At 42.4% G+C, this 20,558-nt stretch overlaps 1 protein-coding gene across 1 annotated transcript; it reads left to right on the top strand.

Annotated features, from left to right (window-relative positions):
• Positions 1–1,360: 1,360 nt before the first annotated feature.
• On the top strand, positions 1,361–16,838 carry jph3a (junctophilin 3a). Its single transcript, XM_040041154.1, has 5 exons — positions 1,361–2,756; positions 9,700–10,480; positions 11,198–11,322; positions 12,433–13,682; positions 15,829–16,838. Exons 1-5 carry the CDS (start codon positions 2,375–2,377, stop codon positions 15,907–15,909), a joined length of 2,619 nt encoding a protein of 872 aa, XP_039897088.1. The 5' UTR covers positions 1,361–2,374; the 3' UTR covers positions 15,910–16,838.
• Positions 16,839–20,558: the final 3,720 nt, after the last annotated feature.

The raw sequence follows: 20,558 nt of genomic DNA, 5'->3' as shown, positions 1-20,558 counted from the left end.
GACCTTAAGTTGGGTCCATATTCCTTTGTGTATTCGCTTTGTTAACGGGCAGAAAAGAGCATCATGGAGGTCTGGCATGTATCAGTATGCTTCAATGAGCAATTTTACCGGAATTAGACGTCATTTAGAAGACGTGAAAATAGAAAATGTTCAATTCTGCACTGATGAGGAGAGATGAGGGAATGAATGAACAAGAACTGCTGTGGAATTACATTAATTAAACACAGGTTTAGCCATAATTTCATTATGCATGTACAATGACAATAAAAGGTAATTCTTTTCTATTCTAGCTCTGATTTTTGCACAAAATCAGTGCAAAAACCTGCATTTCATTAAAAAGACGTGTGTTTACGGTTGTTTTTTAGGATAAATTAAGATCAGTTAAGACCATATGTGGCTAACACTGAGGAATGTTGAATAAATGTAAAAAAAAACAAACAAACCCAGAATTAATAGAGAAAATTAGAAAAAATAATACATTAAAAACCATGTTTAAATTTTGAAAAAAATAGAAATTGAATAAGTGAACATTACAAATGAATGAATTATATTTAGTATGTATTTACTTAATGAATTTATATTTTATTGTTATTTTTAAGATGTTAAAAAATATATTTATCTATTTAATTCAGAATTTTGCTCATTTTTTATTATAAAGTTATAAATATTTTCATTTATCTGGGTCAGCACAAAGTGCCACACCTTTTCTTTCTGTGTCTCGGAGACAGCTTTATGTGTTCTGGCTGTGCGCACCTGGCATTACGTGAGGTTCTGTTGTCACGGTCCAAACTTATATGAATAAAAGATACAGCAAATGTAAAATTCACAAGACCTTTATAATCTATTTCCTGTGGATTATCTCTAAGTCCTTCATTTCCTGCTCACCCAAACTGACACAAAACTTTCTAATATCATCAATTCAGTGAATAAGAATACATTTACTGGATAACTAATCTACAAATGTAGACGTCTGGTTTTCCAGTTCATACCACAGCGACACTTATTTTCAGGCCTTGTTGGCGTTTAAGGAGGTCGCTCTGGGTCTGCGTGGTGTTCACTCGAGTGAAAGCTACACTGCACTGGTTTGCTTTTGAGATGAAAATGAAAAAAACAACAACAACAATTAAGGAGCACACAAACCTCGAGGAAAACAGACTGCTGACTGACCAGGTGTCTGGGAGGAGGATGAGTGTCAGAGGGAGAGAGCGAGAGAGAAATGAGGCTGGATAATTAGGAAAAGCAGGCAGTATTCCCACAGGGAAAGAGCAGCAAACTCTGCACATGCAGTTATTCGCACCATCCCTCTGTCTCTATCTCTTTAAGAGCTCCGAGAAGGAGTGTGTGTTCGCTGTGTGTGCGTGTGCGTGGGGGAGGGGTATTGGCTGGGGTGGAACAGTCCTGTAATGAGCAGATTTTAGAGAGAGAGAGAGAGCAAAAAACAAGAGAGGACAGATGACTTGGTGGAATCGGGATATTACAACAACAATCCAGATTTAGGTGAGCGCTGGCATGGAGAAGACAAAGGGGAAAGGACAGGAATAATATCCGCCTCTGATTTTTGCATCCCTCATCTTCACTGGAGAGAGTCGCCTGGATCCCGGCCGAGCAGAGAAGAGGAAAAGGGGGAAGAAGAGCCGGGGAGATATTCACACTGCTTTATGTCCGCCAAGGCGTGTGTGCAGGGCTGAGTCCGTTTGATTGCTATGGATGTGTGTCTCTGAGCGTTAGCCTGGATTGCCTGTATCCAGGCCATGCTATAGAAAAATATCTTCAACTCCTCCAGTTTTTTTTTTAAACATGGCGTATGAGTGCAGCAGTATCCCTGTCCTGTATCCATCCCTGTGAGCTGGTGATGCAGGGATGTGAGGATGCTCTAATGTGTAATTGAGCCAAGCTCGCTCACTTGCTGCCACCGCCGCCACTCTGTGGGCCTGCGGGACTGCTGGAAAAGCCTAGGCCTCGCTTGTCTGGAGCGCCCTGCTGCACGGCCGAGGCGAAGGGCCTGTGAGGGTGCGTGGTGAGCAGGAAGGTGGAGGAGGAAGTGGAGGAGGAGGATGAGAAGCACTCTGAGCCCGCATGCCCATGGGAAGCAGCATGCACGGCAGCTGTGTACGTCACTCCAGACCCATCGCTGAGGCTCGGATTGCTTCTCCGTCATGAGGCAATGCTCCGTGGGCCCTGTCCTGCTGTTTTTAAAACACCCAGCTAGCGTTCCACATACTAAACTAAGCGGAGAGGAAGTTCGAGGCCCTGAACCTCTATGCTACCTGATTTAAACGAGGCCTCCACCCTCCTTGCTCCTTCTGAGTGAAACAGGCCCTTGTTTTTTTCTTTTTCTTGACGTTCTAAGGATTTGCCTAAACCTGTTTCATGCATGTCCACTGGAGGCAGGTTTGACTTTGATGACGGGGGGTCGTACTGCGGGGGGTGGGAGCAGGGTAAGGCCCATGGCCGAGGTGTCTGCACAGGACCCCAGGGTCAGGGTGAGTACGCTGGGGCCTGGAGCCACGGCTTCGAGGTCCTGGGCGTTTACACGTGGCCAAGTGGGAACAGCTATAAGGGCACCTGGGCACAGGGCAAGCGGCATGGCATCGGAGTGGAGACCAAGGGTCGCTGGGAATACAGAGGAGAGTGGACGCAGGGGTTCAAAGGTCGATATGGGCAGCTGGAGAGCACGGCCAGCGGGGCCCGGTACGAGGGGACATGGAGCAATGGGTTGCAGGATGGATATGGCACTGAAACCTATTCTGACGGAGGTAAGGAAGCTAAGAGCAGCTTATATCTACACAGATTTTCAGACCAGGTTAAAGAGCAGCTTGGTCCACTTTAGCTTCTCTGAATAAACCATTCCAGCTTGTTCCACAAACTAATTTTCAAGCTGCAAGTGGAGCAGCTTGCTTACGTTTTCATCTGCTTAGCTCCACTTTATCACATCTCCAATGTAGGTCACATAAATAACGTGTGGGTCACATCTATGAACACAGACAGGTTACTAAAGACTCCTACTGGGCACCACAGCAGAGGCCTAGGTGTTAAAAGGCCATATTTAGGATAATGTGCAATTGTAAAGTATCGATAGTGTACAGTGTGAGTGCAAAGCAGTGCAACGGTACAGCTGTATTCACAAGTTTACTTCCACTCATCATGGGCTCAAATTTCATGGTAAGTTGTGGTTTTTAATGATTTCTTCAAACTCTCATTTTTCCTCGATTAAACACATTTTTAATGACTTAAAAAAACGAGATTAGGGTTCACAAGTTTAGTTATTTTGGAATTTCTCCAATCCACACAAAGTTACAAATACACTTCCACTAATATTTAGTTTAATGTCCCTTAGCAAATTGTACTTTGCAAAATCGGTAGCATTAATTTAAATTAGTTGTTTTTCTGGCACAGACCTGGCTTTCAAACATTGTCCTCGCTGAGATTGATGCTGTAGGAAGGCCATTCCTGAAGCTTCCAAAACCAGTTTTCATGTTTGTTTGTGATCATTGTCTTGCTGGAACTCCCAATTGTTTTGACTGCCAAGTTGCTGATTTGAGATGAAGTTGTTTGGTAATTCTCCTTTTCTGTTATTGTTCTATCCGCCCTGGAGCATGATGTTACCACCACCATGCTTGACACTTGGTACAATTTTCTTAGGTTTGAAAGCCTCACCTTTACTCCTCCAAACATGGCTCCTGTCAATGTGACCAAATGAAAGTGGTTTCAGTGTGAACAGGAACTCTGGTGTTTCAGCAGCTTCCAGTTCATGGTAGGCTTGAGCCTTGGTGGTTCCTGGGTTAGCCTTTCAGAATCCCAAAGCCCCAACCTGAACTCTGTTGAAAATTTTCGGACTATGTTTGAAAACTGGGTCCTTGCCAGGAAACCAACCACTTGAAACGAACCCTATTAATTCGGCCAAGAAGAGCAGTCAGAATTGCGCCAGGAGCTTGTTGATGGTTATCAAAAGCATCTGACTGAGGTGCAACTTGCTGAGGGACATTCAAACAATTATTAGTGGGGGTATATGTATTTATTTGAACCTATGTAGATTAGAGCAAACCCAAAAGAAATTCAAAGTTGTGCACCCATTTTTATTATTTTTTGATCATTAAAGACGTGCATTCATTCCAAGCGGGGAAAGCACGGTTCAAACAAATCATTGAAAAAGTTACCATGACATTTACGCCCATGATGACACAAAGTTCTGACCACAACTGTATGACACAGAGAAATCACTACAGAGGGAAATGAAACAATTACAAAGAGACGCTAAAGAGCTGCAAAAAGAAATATACAAAGTAATTTGACCACAGCGAGACACTAAATGATCAAAACAAAACAAAAAATCCACTGGGAAATGAAAATCGGTAAAACAGTGACTCCTACCTACAAAGACACACGAAACCCCCCAAAATCCACAGAGACACAACTTGAAAACAAGGAGACACAAATTGACTTCAAAATGATACAAGGCAGCTACAAAAAGATATAAATTGACTACATAGTGGTGAAAATTGACCTCAAAGAAAAATTTAATCAGTATAAGGAGAAACAAGCTGACTACAAAAAACCCCCACACAAAAACAGAGAATATGAAGAGACAACCAAGAGCCATAAAGTGAGCACTTTTAAAAATGTTTCATCAAGAGATTTTAAAAAATTACTGTGAAAGACCTAAAATGTCAAAAATAATGTACAAAAATGTGCAAAACGACTAAAGAGGACAGAGGACACCAGAAGATATTGTGCTGACTGTCTGCCGGGCTCGCGCTGTGTGGAGGCTCTCCTGAGCAGCCTTTCTCGTGAGATTTTAAGAGAACACAAACAGGCTTTAAAAACAGGACACCTCTAATATTAGAAATTAAGCCATTTTCAGTCGTGACTCCTGTTTAGACACACAGACTTATCAAAACACACCTTCACCCCTCTCCCCAGTGCCATGAAAGTCTCCATGGAAACATTGATACAGCAGGTCAACGTGTCACAAGAGACCAGCTCGCACTGCTCTCCTGCTCTGATTGGCTCGCTGCCGCTGTCATTTCCCTTTATTTCTGACTTTGGGGGGTTGTAATGTAGGCCGTTTGATCACCGATGGTAGCCCGCCTCCGAGCACCCAGATGATGGAGCGAGAGGTCAGTGAGCGATGCAGGTGGAATAAAAGCACTGCGTGTGCGCGTGCGGGCTGAAGGTGGAGATTGTTTACCGGGAGGCGGTGGATCGTTTTTTTTTACCGACTCCCTGCGCGAGTGTGAAGGCTGCACGGGTTCATACGCCCTATTTTAACTGAAAAAGACTGCGTCACGCGACAGCTCTGCTCCTCTCTTCCGCTCACGTGGGAGACCACCGACAGATGAATATAGCACGCGCGAGCTGACACATTTTCCACAACCCAATAAATGTGCAGGTTTTCTCCATCAAAGACCCCCGCCCCCCAAATAAGACACACACATGAGAGAGGTTTACTGACAGAGCTGCCAACAGAGCAAGTGCTCATTAAAAACCATAACAGCCGCATTTGGCGACCATAGCAGGCCACGAGCAGCCTCGTGCAAAAGCCGTCCCTGTCCTGTTTCAGCACCGCGGACAGCTCCGATACTGAAATCCTTAAAAACCTCACGAAGAGCTCAGAGCTGAGCGGAAACAGCGTCAGAGCAGCGGGACACATGTACTCTGGAACAAAATAAAGATTTAAGACTGCGTGTGGCATTTGGGTGTTTGAAGACATGAGAATTGTCGTGGTCATAACCGAACTCCTGTCTGGGTGTGTTTACTTGAGTAAACTTGTTGTGTATGCACAGCGTTTTGCTCGCTTCATAATTAAAGAAAATGTTTTTTAATTTATTTATTTTTTCAACATTTGTCACACTAACACATGAAAATAATCTGACACCAACAAGCACAACAATCGTACTATAAAATATTCAATAACATAGACATATTGGGTTTGTTTTTTTCAGTAACAATGCACAGCAACTTAACTGATTATGAAGCATTAATACTGTAACTACTAGCTTTTTTCATCTATATATCTATCCATAGCAAGTCTATCACACTGGACACTGGGCTGCTCTGCTAACATCAAAGTAAAAGAAATGATGTGATGCTCATGGTAGTTGGGTTACTCATGTGTCTCTCCACACATTTAAGGCTAGATTCACAGCGTGTGGTATCCCTCAGCGTCCCCACTGATCTGGAGCCCAAAGCAGTTGTTTGCTTTGCCTAGTGGCAAGCAGCACCTTTTGTAATTTAAAAGCAAATAAGTTAAAAAATGCTGCCCTCTAATCTATTGAGCAGAACTGAGTTCAGCCTATTGGTGGAGCTCTCCTCAGCAGTCCCAGTTTCTTATGTGGTCCCTTAAGAAAATTAATGGTCCTCCCTTGTCTTTGCCAATAGTGGAAATCAATGTTTTGTTTATGTATTGATTTTTGTTTCTTTAATTTTCATTTCACCTAGTTTGAATGAACAAACCCAATATTGGGGGGTTGATATTATTCTAAGAGCAGCTTCTAAGTGCATGTTAGTACCCATATTGGGTGCTAACTCACTCATTGTCACTAGGACATCTATGGCACTGACACAGGCCTATTCTGGAAATGAGCAACAGCTTTCTAGACATGGAAACAGCCAGCTAAAAGCACAGATAGAAAGACCCAGAGACTATTGGTAAATGGCCTGTAAATGGCCTGTATTTGTATAGCGCTTTTCTAGTCCCTAAGGACCCCAAAGCGCTTTACACAACCTGTCATCCACCCATTCACACACACATTCACACACTGGTGATGGCAAGCTACATTGTAGCCACAGCCACCCTGGGGCGCACTGACAGAGGCGAGGCTGCCGGACACTGGCGCCACCACCAGTAGGCAACATCTGACCACCACCAGTAGGCAACGGGTGAAGTGTCTTGCCCAAGGACACAACGACCGAGACTGTCCAAGCCGGGGCTCAAACCAGCAACCTTCCGATTACAACTCTTGAGCCACGATCGACTCAAGATTGGCCGTATAGAAATGAAATGGACAAAGTCATGTGACCAGACATCACAGACTGATTAGCGACGTCTCATTATGAAGCCCTGAGCTGACCGTTTTCACCACTGCTGTCTTGGTGTTGTGAAGCCAGATGTGATGAGTAAGGAGTAGATGTGACTGCGAAGCAATTTGTGATTGGCAGGTCAGCAGCTAATGAGCATACTCTGGATACCTACCCTCCTTTCTAACTCTAATAATGACCAGAATTTATGAAATGAACTTCATGTGTGCCACGTGGCATGTTTACGTCAGACATTAATTAGAGTTTCTAAACCAAGAGTTAACGAGCCGTTGGTGCAGATAGTGTTTTTGAAGAGAGGACCCAAAAGCAGACACTTGAAGACAGAACTTGATCTTAACAAAAGGCAGGCTGTTTATTAAAGATAGAAGATCAGACAAGGATAGAAAATAAAAGACAAAAGGCAATGAAGGCATATGCTAGACTGGGAAAACCTACTAAGGACAAGACACATGGAGGAAAGTGAACTGAAGTTCCGGCAAAGGACAAAGGGGAAGTGATGCAATAAATACACAGACCGCTGATTATGAAAGTGGAGAGAGCCGCGAAACTCAAGTGGAACAAATTCAACACAGAGACAAGGGAAGCAAAACTAAACACAAGCACATGACACAAGGACTATCAAAATAAGACAGGAAACACTTGAGGAAGCACTCAAGGATCGGTCAGGCTGAATTAATCAGCCACTCTAAAAACTGAATCTCGACTCTTTTTTTTCAGTTTTGGACTACTGTGTGTAGAAAACAGGTGACCCATCTTTAATTTTTCTTTCACACACAGAATTATCAATCCTTAAAATTCACTACTTGCAGTCTTGGTTGTGGCTGGCTTGCTAGGTTGATGACTTTAGCCGTGATCAGAAACAGCTGGAGCAGTACCTACTAAACCCAATCTGCAACAGAGAAGAACAGACAGCTATTAAAAGGCTGACTGCAACATAAACCTCTCCAGCTTTATAATCAGGAATGAGTCCTACTGTAAGTGAAACTAACACGCTGGTAAGTTTCCTTCCCAGAAACATGAAACTTTAGATTTACTTCACCCTTTGCTCTGATCACCTCAGGGATTTGAAGAGAGGATGCTGACCTCTCCTTAGAGCAGACCTGCTTTGGTTGGAGGCTGCTCTCAGGAGTTTGCCCTCTTCCAGGAGGTCTGGACATCAACTGGAGCTGATTTTTTGTTCTTGGTGCAGACAGAGAGGAGCATAGTGAGAGAGGAGGCTTGACATATATAAACCTTTATGGCTGATTTCAGAGCAACAGCAACCCCCTCGTTGTATCATAATATGCTGGCTTGTCTTCTGCTCACCTCCTCCACCTAAATTGCCAAATCCTCAACAGCTCAGGCATAAAGATTCCTCCACTACAGCTTTTCCTGTTTTTACAGAATACATATGTGTATTTTCTGCAGACTGGGAGAAGCCAAAAAACAAGTGTTATTTATGGTTTATTTCAAGTGTTTCTATTATTTTAATACCATTCCACTTTGCTTCAAGTTAGCACTGCTGTGTTTTAAAGATTTTATTCTTGGCAGCGTGTAGTTTTCACACAAAGATGCACAAACACATCACATATTAGATCGGATGCTGAGCAGCCTCCTCACATTATGGAATATTTTCTACACTTCCATCCACATGAGGCAGGGATGGCATTTTTAGACTGACATACAGATGCAAATTAGTATGCAAAGCTCTGGTGTGCTCACAGTGAGTCCAGACACATCTTTGTCAAGCTTTAATTTTATGGCAGATTTATTTGTACCTTGTTGAAAACTTTCATAAACAGTCAACACAGAAACTAAATATATGTGGCATTTCTCAGAAGTGTCAGTGTTGTCATACACGTCACCAGGACTTTTCCTGTTTCAGAATGAAAGACGTTAGTTGCCATTTCTGACAGACAGCTGTGCATTTTCCTGTTGCATTTCTGACTACTTGGTGACAAAAATTAGCATAATGCTCGGGTAAAAACCCCAATCAATTAAACTGCAACTGCATTCTTTCTAATACCCAGTGGAGGGAAACTACCTTTTGCTTTGACCTTTAACATGACTTTATGGTTTCATCCACTGGTTTCAGGTCATGCTAAACACTGAGCTGTGAGACAGAGCTGGGTGTTATACCGTGTCCTCACTTTTAGCCTCAAGTGTTAGCATGCTAACACATGTGAATCGGCCTTAAACACAGAACAATGTTACCTATGAGGCTGATGCACGAGGCGACTGGCTGATTACATTTGAAGGGAATTTGCTTAAATTAACTTAACTCCTAACCCTGTGCTATGTGAGTATGTGAAGTTTGGGGTTTGACATCTTTTGAAAACTTGGCAGTTTGACAATTTAGAAGTGGGCGGGAGCCCTCTGACCAGTTCTCAGTAATCCATCCTGTTGTGCCTGAAATTAGCCCTGCACACCAACTTTGCTACTCAGTGAGCACTTTGAGATTGCAAAGACCTTCCACTGAGTAATGCAAAGATCATTTTGGCAATTACTGTATAACAGTTAGCATACATTAGTGTATTCCTCATGCATACTACTCTCCTGTTTGGTCCACTGAGAATTCAATTAATGATCTAACTAATGAATGAATTTACACATAGATATTTGGACACTCAAATAAAATGCAGTTCTTATGTCTGACTCGTGCTGTGTCTGTCTGTCTTTCAGGAACCTACCAAGGCCAGTGGCTGGGAGGGATGCGCCACGGCTATGGTGTGCGACAGAGTGTGCCGTACGGCATGGCAGCTGTCATCCTCTTCCCTCTGCGAACATCTATAAACTCTCTCCGCTCTGAGCACAGCCATGGCCCTCCTGCTGTGCTGGAGGACGGCACTGCCACCACGCCTACAGATGGGGTGGTGGCCGGACTGGCTGGGAGCCCAGTGGGCCGGGGTGGGTTTGCTCTTGTGGCACCGAGTGAGGCCGAACGGCAGAGGAAGAGAAAAGGCCGCTTTCGGCAGTCTATCCTAAGTGGCCTGAAGCTTCGGCGCTCTGAGTCCAAAAGTTCTCTAGCCAGTCAGCTCAGCAAGCAAAGCTCCTTCTGCAGCGAGGCCGGCATGAGCACCGTCAGCTCTGCTGCATCTGACATCCACTCCAACACCAGTGAGAGTGAACAGGGCGCTCCTGTGGATGCCACTGTCACTGAGATGTATGCTGGAGAGTGGAGGAGTGACCAGAGAGCTGGCTGGGGCGTGAGCAGGCGCTCAGATGGCCTGCATTATGCAGGCGAATGGGCGGGCAACAAGAGGCACGGATATGGCTGCACCACCTTCCCCGATGGCACCAAGGAGGAGGGAAAATACAAGCAGAATGTGCTGGTGAGCGGAAAACGCAAGAACCTGATCCCCCTGAGGGCCAGTAAAATCCGAGAGAAGGTTGACCGAGCTGTGGAAGCTGCAGAGAAGGCCGCGGACATCGCCAAGCAGAAAGCAGAGATTGCTGTGTCGAGGTTAGATCTTCCAGTATTCTGGTCACCGCTTCGTAGGAATAATTTGAACGTATCTCGTTAGATAGAGCTGGTGACACACCTCTGCGCACCCAGCAAGATTAAGCAACATTAAATCCTCTGAAGTCTAAGACATCACTGGTGATGACCCTCGGTCCAAAGCCTAATCGTCGCCCTTTGTTTGACAAAACTAGCTTTTTTGGAGAAATTGTTTTTGATGAGTGTCCGTGTGTTGTACAATAATCACTGTCTTTGTCCCCTGATTACCGGGGGATGATTTCTTTTAAATGAGCTAGCGTTAGACCTCACAAATTTGGGATTCAAATCTGGTCAAATACCTTCCCCAGAGACGTGAATAAAAGAACAAGTGGTATATTACAAACTATGGTGTGCTTTGCATTACTAACCAATTATCTGTTCCTGTGTGGTGGGGTAGTGCTTTATATTGTCTATATTGTTTCATAGGGAGCCACAGCACATATTTAGCCCTTCAAAGGCTAATCAAGCTACGTTTTTTTAACTGCAAACCTTTTGAGAGACAGTCATGCATTCTTTTCGATAAAACATATTTTTTGCAGTCTCGTATGAAAGTTTCACTTAGATATTACAAATACCTGGATATTGTTTAGGAGAACATTTTTATTACTTCATAGATACAAAGTAATTTATCTTAAAATACACACACGTTTTGACTTTGCTGTTTCTGCCTGTTCTGTTCAGGATGAGCCACGCTCGTGGGAAGGCAGAGGCCGCAGAAGGTGTGGCGCAGAAAGCCACGGAGGAGTGTCGACTGGCTCGGATAGCTGCCAAAGAGCTTTCACCCTCCTTTCACATCTATGGCAATGGTTAGTAGGTGCACAAGTGTCAGTACATTAAATGTAACAAAGCAAAGCACTATGTGCGAATCAGTCTGTTTACCATTTACCAAAACTAACCAACAGGGTCTGTAGCAAGTAACAGGTAGCTAGATGATGTTAGCTTAAGCTAATTTCACACTTTACATTTTCTTGTTATGATCCTGCTTTTACAAATGAGTTATATGATATGTAGCATGCATAAATAAGAGCTAAATGCTAACTAGCTTAGCTTAGATGAGTGGCCTCCCCATCTGATGGATGCCTGGTTTCTGAGGCCCTGTTGTGAAGCCGCAAAATGAGTGTTTCTCAATATGACCGGTATGACATCAGATGTGTGCCTGTGCTCATGGAGGTCAAGACAGAAAGACATTTTTCCACAGACCTCTATAGAACTGGAAACCATAAAAACGCAATTTTAGCATTGCAAAAGGAAAGAAGAAGAAAAAGCAGTTTTTTGTAATAAATGCTGTAAATGAATTTGTCATTTGGCAAATTATGCAGTCAATTAATGGTAGAAATTGACTGCTTAAATATTTGTGTATATGGTATATTTTATCTCAATTTTAAAGCCATAAACAAACTATTTGTTTATGGAGGCAAAATAATTAACCTATAAAGATAAAACAAAGGTATAACAACCTTTCTATTTGTTTTTTGCCTTCAGGCTTTTCTCTTAGCTTCACTGATTCTATAGTACTCTGTATTTTTTAGATTTTCCACAGAAATTTGTTTGAGATAATTATGAGTCATAGCTAAAGGATTCAAATGCACTAATTTTCTTAAAATCTACATGCAAAAGTACGCCTACTGGAACCTTTACAGATTAATAAAGTAAGTGTGAATTTGCTTTTAAGCGTAGGCCCAGTGTTACACACATTTTAATCTCATAATAAACTACAAAGGATTAGCCTGTGAGAATTCAAATTAAATCAAGTATATTCACTTTCATAATCCTCTCTAAGCTGGCAGCACGAGGCTCCGTTTGTTTGCAGCTCTTCTCCTCCTTTTGTGTGCCGATGACACTCAAACATACTCGCGCTGTAGGCTTTGCTCTGGGTGCCAAATCACCTCACTGGTGCTGTTCTCCTGTTTTCATAGGGCTCGAATGTCAGCGGCCCAAACACCAGGGCACCAAGGACAAAGACCATGAGGTCATCTCCACAGGAACAGACAGTCCGGAGCTGTGCACTCCTGACACCACGCCACCTGTGATAACACCTGATCTCAGCCCCGTGCTGAGCGTACCCACCTCACCTCCCCACAGTCCACTCAAACACACCCATCGCCCCAGGAATGCTTGCTTCATGCGCCAGAGCGCCGTGGACGATCAGGGCGGGGCTGAGATCCAGGTGCTGGTAGAAGGGCGGGGGATGGATCTGCCGAGGGGCGGGGCTAACAATTGGAGCGACGACATGTATCCGGATCGAGCGTGTAGCAGTCGCTCCACTACGCCCTCCCTTCTGGAAGAGCAGGAGGGACAACTAAATGGCCACGAACAAGCCCCTTTGTCCAACCACAAGCCACGGGAGAAATCCATTTCCAATCACAAGTCCCGGGACCACGCTTCCTCCTACAGAGCCTGGGAGCATTCCTTGTCCAACCAAAAGCTCTCCAAGCACACCTCTTCCAATCACAAGTCAAGAGACTACTCATCGTCCAATCACAAAACATGGGATCATTCGTCCACCAATCACAAAACCTGCGAGCATGCCTCTTCCAACTACAAGCCACAGGTGCACATTTTATCCAATCACAAGGCCTTGGATCACAACATGTCCAATCACAAGACTTCTGAGCATGCTTCTTCCAATCACAAGCCCCAAGAATATATCTTGTCCAATCACAATGCCAAGGACCACGTCTCTTCTTCTTGTTACAATCCTCGAGAGCATGTCTACTCCAACCACCATCCAAAGCAGCACAACCACTCCAACCACAAGCTTAACGAGCACGCTGTAATCGACCAAAGGCTAGACGGCCACACCGGGGGCTGGACTGCTGAAAGCACCCTTAGGTGGAGCCCCGCCCACTCGCGCCTCACAGAGCAGGACGAGGAGAAGATGAATGACTATACAGTCGACATGAGGCTGCACTGTCCGGACTCGCAGACTTCTCGGGGGCTGGGACAAGAGTCCCCGGCCCCCAAGAACAACAGGCTGCGATCCAGAAGCCTTCGACCGGTCAGAGAAGGATCCATGGACTCTGTACAGATGCTGGACAACCTGAATGTGGGGGCAGAGCTGGAGGAGTGGCCACTGCACAGGGACCTCACCCTCTCCCCACCTCTAAAGTCTCAGCCCATCACTCTGGAGCAGGAAGGAGAGCAATTCACCCTCAAATCAAACTCAGTGAGTCTGCAGTGCTCTGTCAGGCTAACAGTTCATTTTTTAACACATAATAACATAATGTTTGCTGTTACCACAACACACTGATAAAAAAAAAAAGAAAAAGAGCTGTGTGATAAGACCTACATATTTCGGTTAAATGCAACAAAACTAGTGTAGAGTTAATATTTAAAGGAAGAGCTATGTGTTTACCAAAACTTCACGTTTTAGTCACAGTGCCTCAATGATAAAAATCAAATGATTTTTCAGATTAAAAGACTTTTAGCTCACAAAATGCCAAGATGTATTAGACAGGAAATTTTAAAACAACTCAAGAAAAATCATTTTTCTCAGTGTTAGACGACAGTGAGATATGAAAGTCACTGCTGAATCATCAGCACAGCAGATAAACGTCTGTCTTGAAATTATTAAGAGCATAAAAAGAAGACGATTGGACTTCCTGAAGTTTTTTGGAGACGTTTCACTTCCTTTCTAGCTTTTCAAGCTCTTAAGACTCGGGGTGACTGAGAACCTGCACAGACGCCTGTGTTGGAAAATATCTATCACTGTGATAAGAATCAAAGGTACGAAACTATCACAATTAACTCCACAATGTTACATTTTCAATTTTTACACTGAACAAAGGAACTTTCAATGGACAGATTACTGATCCAAGAGCTTCCCTAAAACTGCTAACATGTGGTGTTACTGCATGCAGAGATTCTAAAATACAACAATCGAAAAAAAACAGCATCTCAACAAAAAGGTATAAACTAACCAAAAGATTCCTAAAACAATTACGGAAAGACTCAAAACGAGCACAAAGTGAAACTGAATGCTCGCAGATTCACAAAACAACAAAAGGAGAGCAAACACTACAAAAATGTAAAATAATGGAAAAAAAAAATAACTCAAAAGGATCTCAAGACTGAAAAATGTCTGAAAACAACTACAAAGATTCTGTATGAAGGCAAAATATGAATACTCTCAAAACCAAAACAAAAGGGGGTAAACCACCTTCAGCTGACTCAGCTGTGAGATTAGCTAAGAAACTCCTGGGTTTAGCCTAAAATTTTCCCACTACACAATTCAAAAGTCCATCACCACAAAGGGTCTAAAATGGAACCGAAATCCAGAAGTGCTCTGGTTTTAGAAGCATTTCCTCATTTCTGTTCCCATATAAATGCATTCTTTACACAGTGTCTTCAGTACAAGACTTTCCTGCATCAGTCATGGTGGATGATTGTAAGAACGACACCAAGGAGCCAGAGTCTGTAATGTGTCCACTAGATGACACACTCGTTGTTATTGCCTTCTTATTCCATAGGTAGACGTGGACACGTGTGGGGTGGGCATTATCATGAGGAAGTTGTGTTTACAAAAATCATGAATTTTACATGTAGTTTGCACCAGTGAGGTCTAAGCGTGCCCTGTGACGGACCAAAGTTGTCTGGTGATCAGTACATAGTTAACTTTGTTAACAAGCCTTAAAATAATCAGCATAACATCAAGTTACCAAGTATTCTTTTTGAGTTTCACAAAAACACTTCGGTATTAGGGTATTACTTTTGTAATTCTTCAAATTTCAGTTTTTTTGGGCGGGGTTTTCTTCTTCCTCTTACAGAGTGCATGCTTACATAAGATAGTTTAGGATGTTAACTTTCAACAGATGTTAGGAAAACCATAAACACAACTAGTTGAAGAATAAGTAACTAAACCTCCTTGTGTTTTGAGTGTATGTAGGGAAAAAAAAGTTAAGTCACTGCGGACTCCTCTGTGGGCTAGCAACAACATGGACCTTCATTTTCACTCCCGAGGCATAAATATACTGACGATTGGTCACCTAGTGTAAAATGTTACGCTTTGGGAGTGAGAACGTGCTGTCACTTTATGTCACTCGGACCCAAGCAGACTCACGGACGCAGAAAATATAATCGAGACTCACATCTGTTACGTTATTTTGCCCAGTTATTGTGCTCTTTAAGGCACCTGAGCAGAAAGTGCAGCCCAACTCTAACCTCTAACCTGTTTGTTGATAGCCTGGTGGGTTACTCAGATGTCCATTGTTAAATCTTGACCAGAGTCTGAGTGTCTGTGTTTGTGTTTCCACTGAGATCGTTGGTGCTGTAACTGGACTAATTGCTTTTTTCTCTCTTCTCTTGTCTCCTAGGGCTCCAGCTCTATTCTGGTGGTTATGGTCATTTTACTCAATATTGGAGTAGCCATTCTTTTCATTCACTTCTTTATTTAAGCTTATACAGGTATGATCTACTAAGACTTATTGATAACTACGGTATATTATATGATTACTTAATGAGATGGACGTTCTGTCTATTCGACTGGAGCCCGCAGCCCGAGTGAAGGACACAGCAGAGCCTTTCTATTGTTGCTACTGTCTTTTTCACCTCTGTTGAAGCCCATTTCAGTTTCTACAAACACACCATTTCTTTTCAAATGCTTATTTTGAACTTTCATTCGATATAACTTCCATAGAACGTCCACATGATAAAAGGCGGTTGAATTAGAGTCACCAGAAAGAAAGAAAATGCAGCTTTAGACGAGCGTGTTGTTTCGGGCTCACGTGCACGGATGCCCGGCGCTGACAGATCAGTGGACTGGAGATGGCACAGGCAGCGTTGCCCATTTTTTAAAATCAGTCTAGAAAAGAATATAGCAACCCATGTTCCTGGTTATCATGAGAAACACACTCAGTCCTAAGCCCCCTTTTGCCTTTGAACCTTTTTCCTTTCCTTCAAATCCATCAGTCTCTATTCGCACTATGCGCTACAGAACTATGCTGCAAGAGTAGATCCATTTTAAAGGGCTCCGTCATTATTCTTTTCTCTTTTTCCCCTCTACTACATAAACGCGCAACCATTGCATGAGGCTGTGTGAGATTTTAAAAAGTGCATTTTTCTATCCCTTTAACATCACTGTTCTGTCTTCATTTGTGCGCACTTCATCCTGATGGTCACCTCTCGATTGTCAGACACTTCACATTCAACCAAAATCACAGAGTATGACCAAATCATATTTGATTTGCGAAATCAAATGCCAGCGACCAACACATGCCAAGCCCTCCTGGTCTAATCCGAGAGGAACTTTCTGAATTCATTACAAGTAAAGTGGAACCACATAAACACACGTTTGCGTGCATAATAAACCGAACAAAAAGCAAAAGAAAAAAAACACATTTAACTGCTGACATACTGAGGAGGTATCAGCCTTGCCCCTTTGTACAGCCTTGAGACTGTTATGTTATAATCACTAATTCTAATATATAAGTGTATGTGTCATTATTCTTCAAGTTTGTTACTTTTTGCAGTTTGCAAGACAGAGAGAATGCTGAGTGCCTCGTATTTATTCATTTTGGTTCTCAAATTGATTTAAAAGCCAACCCTAGATCAAACACCCCACACGGGCAGGCTAAGAGGAGACAAATAACCTTGAAAATTAAAAAAAAGCGATCCCCATCCTTCGGCCCTCCACACAATCAGCCCTTCCCTCTTCACCCTGAAATGGCATGCACTGTTTTGTCTCTCTCTCCCAGTCGCCCCTTTTGGACCAGTCGAAAAGGGAAAAATGGGGTTTCTACGGTGTCATTTCCAGAAAACTGATTTTTTTTTTTGAGACCGGATGAGATTTTTGTTTCCAGCATGTTTGTTTAGCCTGCTCAATCTGGTGTCAGTTTGTGAATTTCTCCCTCTTGTCTCTCTTATCCAGCAACACAAGGCTACGTGAGACATGGAGAGCAGTGTAAAATAAACGCTAGCTTTTAACTCTCAGTGGATACTGAAATGTCCTGAGTTTATGAATGATATAAAAGAAACTCTCTGCTACTGTATGTTTTATACTTCGCACCCAGTGGCATCATCATGTTGTGACATCATTGCATGCCCGAGCATGCTCTTTCTTACTCTTTGGTTTATGAGGTTGTTTCAAAGTTAATGTGGAGAAAATAATGAAATGTTTGAAATTAAAGAGCTTGGTGTGGTTATTACTGAAAGTAATTTTATCTACAGCCCATACTACAGCCAGTACAGACTACATGTTGAGCAGGAAGTCTAAAAGCTATCTGCCCTGCACTTTATGTCAAACTCATTTTACATGGTTTTACACATACAGCCCACTTTGGCCTTATGTGAAGTGGACCAGTGCAACTTCCCTTTCTGTCAGTATATAAGAAAAAGAAGTGCAACTTTCCCATGTGGTAAAGAAAGACTGCTGTAGTATATGAACGCAATCTGTCAACATGACTCTTTGGACTTAAATTGGAAGAACTAAATGTGTAAAATATAGAAATATATCACTTAATTGTTTTGGTGTCGTATCAATGGCCATAGGGAGGCCTTTAACTGTAGGAAAAGCTCTAAAACTTGTGAAAATACAGTTAAAAGTCTAACATGTCCACATTTTCCGAAGCCATCCATTGAGCCAGATTGGAGTCTTTGCTGGCCCAAATCTGGCCCCCGGGCCTTATGTTTGACGCCCCATTACTAAAATTCCAGTTCCTCAAGTGGCCACCTATAGACAATCCCCATAGACATGAATGTTAAAATGCCCAACTTTACAGCAGAAAAAAACATGTTTAGAGTCTAGAACAGTGTCAGTCTATAGAGTTCATATCCTCATCGATGCCAACTGCGTGTGGGGCAATTTAAGGATAACTCACCTCTTTAAAGAATATTACAGCTGTAATCTTTGGCATGGCTGCTCTGACAAGTTGGTGTATTTTGTCTGACTACTAAAAGACCAACACGTTCTCCTTAATGCCATGTTATGCACAAAGTGTCCTCTGGTGTTGTTGTCCTGATGCAACTGCTGCAGCATTATTGTCTGCCATGAGAAGTCTTCTCCATTTCTGAGCCCACGGTTGGACCTTAGAGGTGAAGCAGTGAAATAAGCTGCAGGTATAAAAGCCTTATATAAGCCTTTGGTTTAGATTTGATTGGGACACGCTTTTATTTTTTCACTTTTACTTACTACTTTGCTACGGCTGGGGAAACCTGCAGTCAGATGAGACTGAAGTAGTCACACGGATGAGTGACGAAACATTTCTCCCACTTAAAACACTCCAGATGAACAGAATCTGCTTTTTGGGGTACTACTTTAACTTTGCTCATCTGTTAGCAAGAGCTTTGTTAGGCTTAGCCATTAAAAGGTAAGTGGTTAAGTTTAAGAGAAGACCAGATTCTAGTGTAAAATGCACTGTCATACAACAGTAACACTTTTGAAAGTGTCAAATTGAAACAGCCAAATTTGTCATGCCCTGGGGATGCAAATGGGCTGAAAAGACACTGTGAAGAATCAGTGTTGCAGTTTATTGATTGAGTTTTAAGCTTTTGTATTTTTTTTTTCTAGTCAATATTAACATTCCATTAATATGACAGTAAGTAATGCTAGTTAGGTTAGTTAGCTAGCTAGTCTGATAACCTCCCAACTCAACCCGCTCATCCAAATGTGGTGAAAATAAAATGCAACCAAATTCCATAGTTCAAAGCTGTAGGAGCACAGGTGGCAATATTTATTATACAATATGTGAAATATAATAAAAACCCAGCATTTAACAGAACCATTAGCCTATACGGCTATCCAGTTTGCTATCACTGTATTGGATCAGTTAAAGCAGGGGTGTCAAACTCAAATACACAGTGGGCCAAAATTCAAAACTAGAACAAAGTCGCGGGCTAACGTTAATATTTATTGAAATATATTTATTCCTCCAGATATAAGAATGAATCTTTTCTTATGGACTCAAACACGTTTTGCTGAAAAACTGAATATGGAACAAGCAAAGCTTAATACTAAACAATATATATATTAGCTGTATAATACCAGTAGGCCAGCTCTAATAGTAATTTGGTATGGCTTCGCGGGCCAAATGTAATTAGGCTGCGGGACAAATTTGGCCCGCGGGCCAGAGTTTGACACCTAAGAGTTAAAGTAAAAAGGTCATATGATAATGGTGGGTGATATAATAAAAAGTTTTTAAAACAATGATTTTGAATAATAATGAGCTCAAAGTCAGTACAAAAAATGTTAAGTCTAAAGCTCCAGCAACACTTATCTTTATGTGGAGCAAGTTTTTGTTTTGCATTTGGCCCAAATGAAGCTTATGCAGCCTATTTATTTAATTTAATTTAATTTAATTTAATTTTACTTATTCAGTTTTTTTAATTACATTTTGCTATGAAAATGTTAAATAACTGATTAATTGAAACAGGGAAATAGTCTGTGAAAATACATTATATAAGGCACAAACAGTTTGTGTTGTTCTAACAGACTTGAACGTTAATAATTGGTGTGTCCACTTTGAGGCTTCGCTACAGTCTGAACCTGAAGCCTCTCCAGTTATTTCTTTTAGTTGTCTTCAGGAATATTTCTCCAGTCTTTCTGATGTACATTCGAAGCATTCGTATTTGGATGCTGGTCGACTCTTGTCAGAAACCCCCCCAAAACAACCAAATTCCATAGCTCAAGGCTTCAAAGCTCCCACACCGCTTCCACGGTGTTGAAGGACGGGCTCTGAGGAGGCGACTCCATCACCGGAGTGTTTTTCTACCCAAGTATGCTTTTACTGCATGGGTGGTGTGTTTGGGTTCATGCTGAAGAATGAAGCTGTTGCCTTCCAGATGGTATTGAATGGTAGATCAATATCATTTATAATCCCATCAATTATGACAACATCCCCAACACCACTGGCTGAAATGACACAGTCTCCATCATGTTTTATAGAAGGTGGAGACAGTCATACCTCTGTCCTGACCTCCTCTGAACAATGTAATGATTTAAATTAAAAGTTGGATTCCTCACTCCACAAAACCTATTGCCAACGATTTCCAGTCCAGTTCTTATATAATGTGGCATAACTCACTCTTTTCTTGCCACTTCACTTCCTTC

Source organism: Simochromis diagramma, unplaced genomic scaffold (genome assembly GCF_900408965.1).
Source record: "Simochromis diagramma unplaced genomic scaffold, fSimDia1.1 OVJJ01000321.1, whole genome shotgun sequence".
Taxonomy (NCBI): domain Eukaryota; kingdom Metazoa; phylum Chordata; class Actinopteri; order Cichliformes; family Cichlidae; genus Simochromis; species Simochromis diagramma.
The sequence above is the reverse complement of the archived record's forward strand: the minus strand, read 5'-3'. Positions and strand labels throughout refer to the sequence as shown.

What these genes read in the sequence shown, in the direction of transcription:
- jph3a (XM_040041154.1), top strand. Translation starts at nt 2,375, where the DNA reads ATGTCCACTGGAGGCAGGTTTGACTTTGATGACGGGGGGTCGTACTGC. An exon ending in GCAGAGATTGCTGTGTCGAG is followed by an intron (nt 10,481 to 11,197) that starts GTTAGATCTTCC and finishes TGTTCTGTTCAG; the next exon opens with GATGAGCCACGCTCGTGGGA. An exon ending in TCACCCTCAAATCAAACTCA is followed by an intron (nt 13,683 to 15,828) that starts GTGAGTCTGCAG and finishes CTTGTCTCCTAG; the next exon opens with GGCTCCAGCTCTATTCTGGT.